General features: G+C 69.0%; 1 protein-coding gene across 3 annotated transcripts; it reads left to right on the top strand.

The window, feature by feature from the left end:
• The first annotated feature begins 146 nt into the window (after positions 1-146).
• Positions 147-10,137, top strand: DENND4B (DENN domain containing 4B). Of its 3 annotated transcripts, none has more exons than XM_085082521.1 (26): positions 147-225; positions 1,205-1,514; positions 2,010-2,262; positions 2,342-2,411; positions 2,526-2,695; positions 2,818-3,059; positions 3,138-3,204; positions 3,285-3,343; positions 3,421-3,565; positions 3,836-4,011; positions 4,106-4,206; positions 4,537-4,752; positions 4,967-5,112; positions 5,250-5,389; positions 5,452-5,575; positions 5,759-5,965; positions 6,227-6,355; positions 6,434-6,578; positions 6,858-7,372; positions 7,451-7,573; positions 7,663-7,838; positions 8,024-8,141; positions 8,552-8,960; positions 9,347-9,512; positions 9,588-9,652; positions 9,902-10,137. In XM_085082521.1, exons 2-26 carry the CDS (start codon positions 1,219-1,221, stop codon positions 10,045-10,047), a joined length of 4,404 nt encoding a protein of 1,467 aa, XP_084938647.1. In that variant the 5' UTR covers positions 147-225; positions 1,205-1,218; the 3' UTR covers positions 10,048-10,137. The 3 variants fall into 3 exon arrangements, with proteins under 3 accessions (XP_084938647.1, XP_084938646.1, XP_084938645.1); XM_085082520.1 differs by lacking the exon at positions 147-225 and having other exon boundaries at positions 948-1,514; positions 8,552-8,785; positions 8,861-8,960; XM_085082519.1 differs by lacking the exon at positions 147-225 and having other exon boundaries at positions 948-1,514.
• Positions 10,138-10,368: the final 231 nt, after the last annotated feature.

Genomic DNA, 10,368 nt, shown 5'->3' on the forward strand with positions numbered 1-10,368 from the left:
GGCGGCCCTGGCAGTTTCTATGGGCTCTGGGGGGATTCTGAGGATCTAGGAGGGTCCTGGGGGGATTTTGGGGTCCTGGGGGGGGGCGGTGTCCCCCGGCGGGTACAGCGAGTCCTCCAGGCCCGCAGGGGGCGCTGTCGCGGGCGGCGGGGCCGGGCGGGCGCGCGGTCGCGGCCCAGCGGAGTCCAAAGACGCGGCCCCGGCCCGGCCCGGCCCGGCCCGCAGGTACCGGGAGTACACCCGGGGAGGACCGGGCCGGGAGTCCCGCGGGGCTGCGGGGGCTGCGGGGCCGGGTCTGGGGCCTGCGAGGCCGGGGGATGCACCCGGGCCGGCTGCGGGGTCTATGGGGCCGCTGTGGGGGCGTCACTGGGGGGACACGGGGATGGGGACCCCACCGGGGGGGCCACCGGGGCGGACATGGGGACGCGGGACCCTTCGGAGGCGTCACCTGGAGGGACACGGGGACAGAGGACCTTCCGGAGGGGTCACCGGGGGGGACACGGGGACGGGGGACCCTCCCAGCCTTCCGCAGGATGTTCCCCCTCAGCCGGGGGTGTCACTGTTCCTGGGGCTCTGAGCCCCCCGGCTGAGGGGTGTCACTGTCCTCAGGGGGCTGTGAGCCCGCGGCCGAGGGGCTGTGACCCCCATAGCCGGGGGTGCCCGCCCGGGTCACGGTGCCACGCCGCGGCCCCGCCGGGCTGTCCGTGTCGGGCTCGGGGCTGTTTGCCCCGCGCTGCGCGCCGGCCGGGCTGACGTTAGCGCTCAGGGCCTGCCGCCCGCTTCCTTCCCCTTTCCTGCTCCCCTCCGTTCTCCGCTCCGGAGGCTCCAGGGACCCCCGCGGGCAAGCTGGGGGTGCTAGGGACAGGGAGGGGGGCTGCGGATACTGGGGGTCTCTGGGAACGGTGGGATTTTGGGGACGGGGGTGCTTCTGGGGACAGCGGGTGCTGGGGCGAGGAGGGAGCACAGGAAGGGATGGAATCCCCAAACCAGGGGCGCAGCCCCCAAAGCGGGGCTGCTTTAGAGTGGGGGTCTTTCCCCCGGGCACTGCCGAGGGGACCCCCCGTGCTGGGGAGGGGGTGGCTGGAAGAGTTGGGGGATCCTCGTGTCCCGCGGCGTGACCGGAAACCTCCTCCCTTCCCGTCCCCGGGGCAGCGGCGGGGCCGGGGGCGCGGCGGCGCTGGTGGCATCGCCCGTGTCCCCGCAGATGCTGTGACAGCCATGACGGACGAGAAGCCCCCCCAGCTCGTGGATTACTTCGTGGTGGCCGGGCTGGCGGAGGCGTCGCGGGCGCTGGAGGAGGAGCAGCAGCCGCGGCCGGCGCGGCCCGGGGAGCCCATCACGGACGTGGCCGTGATCATCCGCTCGCAGGGCGAGGAGGTGCCGCAGGGCTTCACCTGCATCGAGACCACCACGTCAGGCCACCCCGTGGACCTCAACGCGGGGCTGCTCAACAACCCCCAGATGTTCCTGTGCTACAAACGCGGGCGGGACAAACCTCCCATCATCGAGCTGGGGTGAGTGAGGGGGACTCGAGTCCTGCTCTGGGTCACAGCGACCCCATGGGATGCTCCAGGCTGGGGGAAGAGTTTAGGAAGCTGGAAAAGGACCTGGGGATGCTGGTGACAGCGGCTGGACATGAGCCTGGGTGGGCAAAAGGCCAGTGGCACCTGGATTGTACCAGTGTGGGCACAGGACCAGGGCAGGGATTGTCCCCTGTGCTGGGCACTGGACTCGAGTGCACATCCTCCGATTGTGCCAGGGGAGGGTCAGGTTGGACATGAGGAGGAATTTCCTCCTGGAAAGGGTGGTCAGGTCTTGGCAGGGGCTGTCCAGGGAGGTGTGGAGTTGTCATCTCTGGAAGTGTCCAAGGAACAGCTGGACCCTAGTCTGGGTGACCGGGGGATCAGTCACAGGTTGGATTTGGTGATTCCCAGCCTGGATCAATCTGGGATTCTGCTGTGGGATCGCAGCAGCTCCTGGGGCTCTCCCTCACCCCTCTCCCCTCCCAGGGTGCACTATGAGGGCAAGGACCGTCCGAAGCCGGGCTACCAGATCCTGGACACGACCCCCTACAGCCGCTCGGCCAACCTGGCCTCGGGGTCCCCGGGCCACCAGCGCACGTTCCTGACGTTCCGGCGTGCGGCCGAGCCCCCTGGCCACCACACGCTGGGGGTCACTGACATCTGCCTGGTGATGCCCAGCAAGGGCGAGAGCACCCCCCACACCTTCTGCCGCGTGGACAAGAACCTCAACACCAGCATGGTGGGTTTTGGGGTCCCCCTCACCCCCCTGGTGCTGCCCAGCCCCTGCTGACCCCCCAAACCCTGATCCCTCCTTGCAGTGGGGCCCCGCGTTGTTCCTGTGCTACAAGATCGCCGTGGCCAAGGGCAACACGCTGGTCTACGAGGCAGGTAGGGACCTCGGGCTGGGGGTGCTGAGCCCACCCAGCTGCCCCCTCCTCATTAGGCTGAGGAGATGACCTGGGGGGCTCATCCTGGTGTCCATGTGTCCGTGTGTCCATGCAGGGCTGCTGAGCCGCTACCCCGAGCAGGACAGCGAGTCCTTCCCGCTGCCCGAGTCGGTGCCCGTGTTCTGCCTGCCCATGGGGGCCACCATCGAGAGCTGGCCTGCAGGCACCAAGTACCCCCTGCCCGTCTTCTCCACCTTCGTCCTCACCGGTGCCTCGGGGGACAAGGCATGGCAGGACAGGGGGCTCGGGGGGGCTGTGGGATGGGGGTTCCTGGTGCCGTGGGAGGAGTTGGGTACCCAGGTCTGTGGGACAGGAGTCCCCATTCCCCTGACAGCCTTGCCCCGCAGGTGTACGGCGCTGCCATCCAGTTCCACGAGGCGTTCCCGCGGGAGAGGCTGTCGGAGGCGCAGGCGCTGCGCCTGGGGCTGCTCAGCGTGGTGGACCGGCGGCCTGTGCCCGGGCGCTCCCTGCACACCCGCAAGAGCATCTGCGTCCTGTCCCACTGGCCCTTCTTCGACGTCTTCCGCAAGTTCCTCATGTTCATCTACCGCTACTCCATCTCGGGCCCCCACGTGCTGCCCCTGGAGACGTGAGCGCGGAAAAGGGGGGTCCCGGGAGGGGCAGGGGCCGCGGGGACACCCTGCTGACAGGGCCACTCCGCCCGCAGGCACATCTCCCACTTCATGCACAACGTGCCCTTCCCGTCCCCGCAGCGCCCGCGGATCCTGGTCCAGGTGAGTCTCCTGGGGGGGCTCACGGTGACCCCGGCCCGGCGTGTCCCTGTGCCCCCCACCGCATCCCCGTGTCCTCGCAGATGTCCCCGTATGACAGCTTGCTGCTGTGCCGGCCCGTGTCCTCCCCGCTGCCACTCAGGTAGGGCTGGGGGAGTACAGGGAGGGGGACAGCTGGGGAGGGAGCCGTGGGTGACCGAGTGACATCCCTGCCCACAGCGGGGCCAGTTTCCTGACGCTGCTGCAGAACCTGGGCCCTGACAACGCGGTGGCACTGCTGGTGGCTGTCCTCACCGAGCAGAAGCTGCTCATCCACTCCCTGCGTCCCGACGTCCTGACCAGTGTGGGCGAAGCCCTGGTGGCGGTGAGTGACCGCAGGGGACACTGCGGGGACACCGCGGGGACGCGCTGCCGTGGGGCTGGGGACCCCCGTCCTGTGGGGCTGGGGACCTGCCATGCTGGAGATCTCCATTCCGTGGTGCTCGGGATCCCCGTTCTGTGCTGCTGGGGTCTCGATCCCACAGGACTGGGAATCCTGGTTGCACAGCTCTGGAGATCCCATCCCACGGCGCTGGGGCTCCCATCCTGCCTGGCAGGAGCCCCACGGCGCTGACCACCCTTGTCCTGTCCCCAGATGATCTTCCCCCTGCGCTGGCAGTGCCCCTACATCCCGCTGTGCCCGCTGGCGCTGGCTGACGTGCTGTGTGCCCCCGTGCCCTTCATTGTAGGCATCCACTCCAGCTACTTCGACCTCTATGAGCCTCCCCGCGACGTCATCTTCGTCGACCTGGACACCAACACCATCTTCCAGTGAGTGTCCCTGGGGCTGGGGGCAGGTGGGCAGTGCTGGGGTCCCGGGGGGGTCCCAAGGGGTCCCGCCCTGCCCTCGTGCCTGTGCCCCCAGGAGCGAGGAGCGGAAGCTGCTGTCGCCCCGTGCGCTGCCCCGCCGGCCCTGCAAGGTGCTGCTGGCCTCGCTCCACAGCCTGTCCCAGCAGCTGGATGAGTGTGAGTGGGGTTCTGGGGGATGTTCTGGGGGGTCCAGGGTATCCTGGGGGAGGTCTGGGGGTCACCACATCGCCCAACTCTGCTGTTACAGAACCATGGAATAGCCCAAATTGGGAGTGAACCACTGGGGTCCATGACACCCTGAAATCCCCCCATGCCTGGGAGCATTTTCTAAGCAGGATCAGAGCTGTGGCTTCATTCCCTCGTTCCCTGGGCATTGCTTCCCAACCATTCCATGGCCAGCTGGACCCCCAGCAGGGCTCTCCAGCCCCAGCACTGGTCCTGCTGGCCATCCCTGGTGCCGACACTGTCCCCTCCGTGTCCCCGCAGTGCTGAGCGCGCCGGGCGAGGAGGAGCTGCCGGAGCTGGTGCTGAGCGACGCGGAGGCCGCAGGAGCTCGCCGGGCGCAGCTGGAGCTGGAGGCACGGGCAGCCTTCCTGCGCTTCATGGCCTGTGCTCTGCGCGGCTATCGCTCCTTCCTGCGCCCCATCGCCCCCGCGCCCGCCCCGGCCGGCCGCGACACCGGCAGCCTCTTCGCGCTGCAAGGTGGGTGGGCAAGGGCGTGAGTCCTGACCCATCACGTCTGTCCCATTGCGTCCATCCCATCATGTCCACCCCATCCCATCCCATCCCATCCCATCCCATCCCATCCCATCCCATGCCACCCCATCCATCCTGTCCACCCCTTCCTGTCCCACCCTGTCCCATCCCACCCCATCCCGCTGACCCCATCCCATGTTCCCACCCCTGTGTCCGGCAGGATTCCTGCGCTCCCGGGAGCGAGCGTACCAGAGGTTCTACGGGCAGCTGCTGCGCACGCAGCTCTTCACGCAGTTCATCGAGGACTGCTCCTTCGCCAGCGACCGCGAGCCCTGCCTCGAGTTCTTTGACACCTGCGTTGACAAGGTGTGTCCCCTGTGTCCCCTCTGTGTGTCCTTTGTGTTCCCTTCACTCTGCACTTCGAGTTCCTCACACCTGCAGGTTCAGCGTGTGTCCCCGGTGTCCCCCCCATGTCCCCCGGTGACCCTGCTGCCCCTCTCCAGGTGCAGGCAGACCTGGAGAAGCCCGAGGACACTCCCCTGATGGAGCTGGATGACCCCCGCGGTGGGGAGCACACGGTGTTCATCACCCCCCCGGAGCAGCCGGCAGGGCCGGACGGAGCCGAGCTGCCCGCGCGGTACAGGTGAGCCCCACGGCCCCCCTGCGCCCCCCTCCCCAAACGCCCCTCACCCGTGTCCCCCCCAGGTATGACGGGTTCCCCATCCTGCGCCCGGAGCTGCTGGAGCCCCCCCGGGACCCGCTGGTGGCCCAGCTGTGCCAGGCCCGGAGCAGCGCCCCGAGCAGCCCCGCCCCGCGCCGCACCAAGCAGGTGAGGGACAGCACCTGGGCAGGGCTGGCTGTGCCTGTGACACCTGCCCGGGTGCCCTGGTGGCTCAGCACTTGGACAGGTGTCCCCTCAGACCGGTGACACCTGTCCAGGTGCCCACCTGGGCGCGGCACCGAGGGGCTCAGCTCCCACTCCCTGACTGTCCCCTCTCCGCGCTGTCCCCAGGAGATGAAGGTGGCCCAGCGGGTGGCCCAGAAGTCCTCGGCGGTGCCGGAGCTGTGGGCGCGGTGCCTGCTGGGGCACTGCTACGGGCTCTGGTTCCTCTACCTGCCCACCCACGTGCGCGCCGCCCCCGCCAAGCTCCGCGCCCTGCAGCTCGCCTACGACGTCCTGCGCAAGATGGAGCAGCACAAGGTGGTGCTGCCGGACGAGGTGAGTCCTGCACGGGCGGTGTTGGGCCTTGGTCTGTTCCAAATCCTCGTGGCAAAGGGGATTGGATGCTGGAACTGGGAGTGCTGGGGTCAGCCAGCCTGGAGGTGCCCAAGGACTGGACGCTGGTCTGGGTGACCAGGTGGGGATCGGGCACAGGTTGGGCTCGGTGATCCTGGAGCTCTTTCCCACCTGGATAACTGGGATGCTGAGGGTGGAATGGTGGCCGGGGGTGGCCCAGGCTGACCTGCAGGTGTCCCCCAGGTGTGTTACCGCATCCTGATGCAGCTCTGCGGGCAGTATGGGGAGCCTGTGCTGTCTGTGCGCGTCCTGCTCGAGATGAAACGCGCCGGCATCGTCCCCAACACCGTCACCTACGGCTACTACAACAAGGTGACCCCGAGGGGACACACTGGGAGGGGTCCTGGGGGTCCCACGGCCACCCCTGACCCCCCTGTGCCCCCGTGGCAGGCGGTGCTGGAGAGCAAGTGGCCAGCAGGGACGCAGGGGGGGCGACTGCGCTGGGCCAAGCTGCGGAACGTGGTGCTGGGGGCGGCGCAGTTCCGGCAGCCCCTGCGGCAGAGGGAGCGCCGGAGCGCCGCTGGAGACCCCCCGGGTGAGGGGGCAGGGGGGAATGGGGGGATGCTGTCACCCCACTCACACCCCCTTTGTCCCCTCTCAGGTGATCTATCCCTGAGTATGTCTGGGGTTTCCCCATTGACACCCCCGTGTCCCCTCCTGCCGGGGCTGAACCCCCCTGGGGCAGAGGGTGTGGTTATGGGGGTCACTGGAGGGTCTCTGTCACCCCATTGACACCCCTTGTTCCCCCCGGTGACCGAGCCCCCCAGGGTGTGGGTGATGGAGGCTGCTGTCACTGACTCTTTGTCTCCTGCAGGTGACAAGGCCACCCCCACCCCACGACCCCCCCTGCAGCGCCAGACCACCTGGGCAGGCCGCAGCCTGCGGGACCCCCCGGCCCCCCGCCTGGTCAAGAGCGGCAGCCTCAGTTTCCCCGGCAGCGCCCGGGGCGAGGTGGGGGCGAGAGGGGGGCCGGGGGAGCCCCCCCTGCTCCCCGTGACCCCCACCCCGCCCCCCCACCCGCGGGGCCCCCCCGGCTCGGCCGACGGGAGCCTCTCGGACGTCGCCACGGACGAGAGCGGAGGGGACGAGGGGCCGGGCGGGGGTCCCGGGGGGGGTCCCGGGGGGGTGACCCCTCGCCGTGGGCTGGCGGCCAAGCTGCAGCAGCTGCTGTCGCCCGGCAAGCGACCCTCCCCGCGCCCCACGGAGCCCCCCCGGGAGCCCGGGACCCGCCGGGGGTCGGAGCAGCGGGACGGGGAGCTCCCCTCGCGCCGCAGCCCCGCCGACACCCTGCTGCGGCCCCGGGAGCGCCCCGAGTCCACGGCGTCAGAGGTACGGGGGCTCTGCGTGTCACTGTGTGTCACCGTCTGTCCCCTCAGCCGTCCCCCCTGACCCTGTGTCCCCCCCCAGAGCTCCGTGTCCCTGGGCAGTGAACTGGACCTGTCCGATGCCTCGGGGGGCAGCACCGGAGCCCCCAAAAGCACAGAGCCCCCCCTGGATGGGGCAGTGGGGACAGAGCCCCCTGCCCTGGAGGTGAGGAAGGGGGGCAAAGGGGTTTAGGGGGCAAAGCCCAGGTTTGGGGGTCAGAGCCCACTTGAGGCCGGAGTGACCGGTGCCCCCAGGTGCTGCTGTCCAGCTGCTCGCGCTGCCCGGGCTGTGCTGGACTCGTGTTTGACGAGGAGCTCATGGCTGGCTGGACCTCGGACGACTCCAACCTCAACACCTCCTGTCCCTTCTGCTCTCGCTCCTTTGTGCCCTTCCTGAGCATCGAGATCCGCGACTTCCGACAGCCCCCCAGGTGAGACCCCCTTGGGACAACCCATGGACATCCCCCAGACCACCCCTGTCCTCTGCAGGGAGACCCCAATGTTCCCCAGCCCCAACGGTGTCCCCAGGGTGTCCCCAGCCCTCCTTTCATCCTATGGGGAACCCCAAACATCCCCCAGTGTCCCCTTTCCTGTGACCCCCCCGTCTCTCCCGCAGCCCCCCCGGGGCTGGCCCGGTGCCCCCCTCCCCGCAGGGCCCGGTGCTGAGTGACCGCCGGCGCTGCCTCGAGCTGGACGAGACCCCCGAGCTCTGCAACGGCTGCGCCGACACCCCGGTATGGGGGGGACACTGGGACTGGGGGCTGGGGGCACTGGGAATGGGGAGGGGGGATTCACACGGGATTTTGGGGGGGGGGGCTTCCTGCAGCAGCTGGGAATGGGCAGGAGTCCCCCATCCCTGTTAATTTGGGGTTGGGGGAGTCCCACCTGGGATTTGGGGTTACTGGGGGTCCCTGCAGGTGCTGTGGTGATTCTGGGCTAGGCAGGGAGTTCCTCACCACCTCACTTTGGGGGTCCCATGTGTGTCCCCCCATTCCCAGGTCCCGGGACGTTACAGGGCTGGGCAGGGGGTGTCCCACCCCTGTAATTCGGGGGTCCCACATGTGTCCCACCCCTGTAATTCGGGGGTCCCACATGTGTCCCACCCCTGTAATTCGGGGGTCCCACGTGTATCCCCCCTCGGCAGCCCCCGCGGCGCTGCGAGCGTGTGGCCTTCGCCTACCTGAGCCCGCTGGTGCTGCGCAAGGAGCTGGAGAGCCTGGTGGAGAACGAGGGCGGCGAGCTGCTGGCGCGGCCCGAGCTGGTGGACAGCCACCCCATCATCTACTGGAACCTCGTGTGGTACTTCCAGCGCCTGGCCCTGCCCAGCAACCTCCCCCTGCTGCTGCTGGGCTCCCAGCACGCCCCCCGCGACCCCCAGGTGGGCTTTGGGGGGGCTTTGGGGCTGGGGGAGGTTTTGGGGCTCCATCTGGGTGCTGACCCTGCTGTCCCGCAGCCCCCCGAGCCCTCCCGTGTCCGAGTGCGGCTGCTGTGGGATGTGCTGAGCCCTGACCCCGAGAGCTGCCCACCCCTCTACGTGCTCTGGAGGCTCCACAGTGAGTGGGGAAGGGGGTGTGGGAATGGGGAGTGGGAATGGGGCTGTGGGAATGGGGAGTGGGAATGGGGAGTGGGAATGGGGCTGTGGGAATGGGGAGTGGGAATGGGGAGTGGGAATGGGGCTGTGGGAATGGGGAGTGGGAATGGGGCTGTGGGAATGGGGCTGTGGGAATGGGGCTGTGGGAATGGGGAGTGGGAATGGGGTGTGGGAATGGGGGATCAGAAATGGGGGATCAGAAGTGGGGGTACAGAGGGATGGAAGGAGTAGGGGAATGGTTTGAGAGCAAAGAGGAGGATCTGGGACACCTTGGGGAAACTGGCAGCTCCCCGAGATAGCAGCTGCAGGGCTTTGGGGTCACTGGGGTCACATTTTGGGGTCTCCCAGGTAACATCCCCCCGCGGCTGCACCCCTGGGGCCCCCCAGCCCCCCCGTTCTCGCTGACGTTCCTCGAGGCCCTGCTGAGCCACGTGGGGCTCAACGAGGTCCACAAAGCCATCGGGCTCTTCCTGGAGACCCTCGCGGCACCCGGAGCCCCCCGGACCCTGCACAGGTACGGACAGACCCCCCCGAGTCCCCCCAGATTCCCTCAAATCCCCCCAAAACCCCCTCACGGCTCCTCCTCCAGGAGCATCTACCGGGAGCTGCTGTTCCTGATGCTGGCGGCGCTGGGCAGGGAGCACACGGACATCGGTGAGGGACATGGGGACACGGGGGGCTCAGGGCAGGAGGGACACAGGGGGCTTGGGGGTGGCCTTGGGGGGACACCGAGGGTGGCATGGGGGGGTTTGGGAGGAGCACACAGGGGGCTCACTGGGAGGTGGCAGAGAGTGACACGGTGGGTCTGGGGGGAAACATGGGGGTTCAGGGGGGACTCGGGGGAGACACGGGGGTCTCGGGGGGTTCAGGGCATCCCGCTGACCCCCTGCTTGTCCCCCCCAGCCGCCTTTGACCGCCGCTACCGCTCGGCGCTGGGCAAGCTCGGGGCAGCCCTGGGCCGGGACGAGCTGCGGAGGCGGCGAGCGCAGCCGCCCAGCGCCAAAGCCTCCGACTGCCGCCGCACCTTCGGGGCTCCCCCCGAGTGCTGAGGGGGAACGGGACCCCCCAGTGCTGAGGGGGGAGCCAGAGCCCCCCAGTGCTGAGGGGGAACCGGAGACCCCCGGGCTGGAGACTGGGGAACAGGCAAAAGGGACCCCCAGACCACTCCAAATGCTCCAGGGTGGCACAATGAACCCCCTGGGACACCCTAAGGGTCTCCCCAAAGTGTGACAGGGACCCCCGAGTGTTGGGGGAGGGCCGAGGTGGGGAGGGGACACCCCCGGGCCACCCTCAGGTGATGCCGGGAGGAGAAGGGACCCCCGGGACCCCCCCAGATACTCCAGGGTGGGAGAAGGGACCCCTCAGTATTA

This window comes from Lichenostomus cassidix, chromosome 25, assembly GCF_008360975.1.
Source record: "Lichenostomus cassidix isolate B80296 chromosome 25, HeHo_3.0, whole genome shotgun sequence".
NCBI classification, from domain to species: domain Eukaryota; kingdom Metazoa; phylum Chordata; class Aves; order Passeriformes; family Meliphagidae; genus Lichenostomus; species Lichenostomus cassidix.

Bases quoted from the DNA above. Each gene is read 5' to 3' on its own strand.
- DENND4B (XM_085082519.1), top strand. From the start codon at position 973: ATGGAATCCCCAAACCAGGGGCGCAGCCCCCAAAGCGGGGCTGCTTTA. The intron at 3,344-3,420 runs GTAGGGCTGGGG...CCCTGCCCACAG, and splicing joins TCCTCCCCGCTGCCACTCAG to CGGGGCCAGTTTCCTGACGC. The intron at 8,142-8,551 runs GTATGGGGGGGA...CCCCCTCGGCAG, and splicing joins ACGGCTGCGCCGACACCCCG to CCCCCGCGGCGCTGCGAGCG.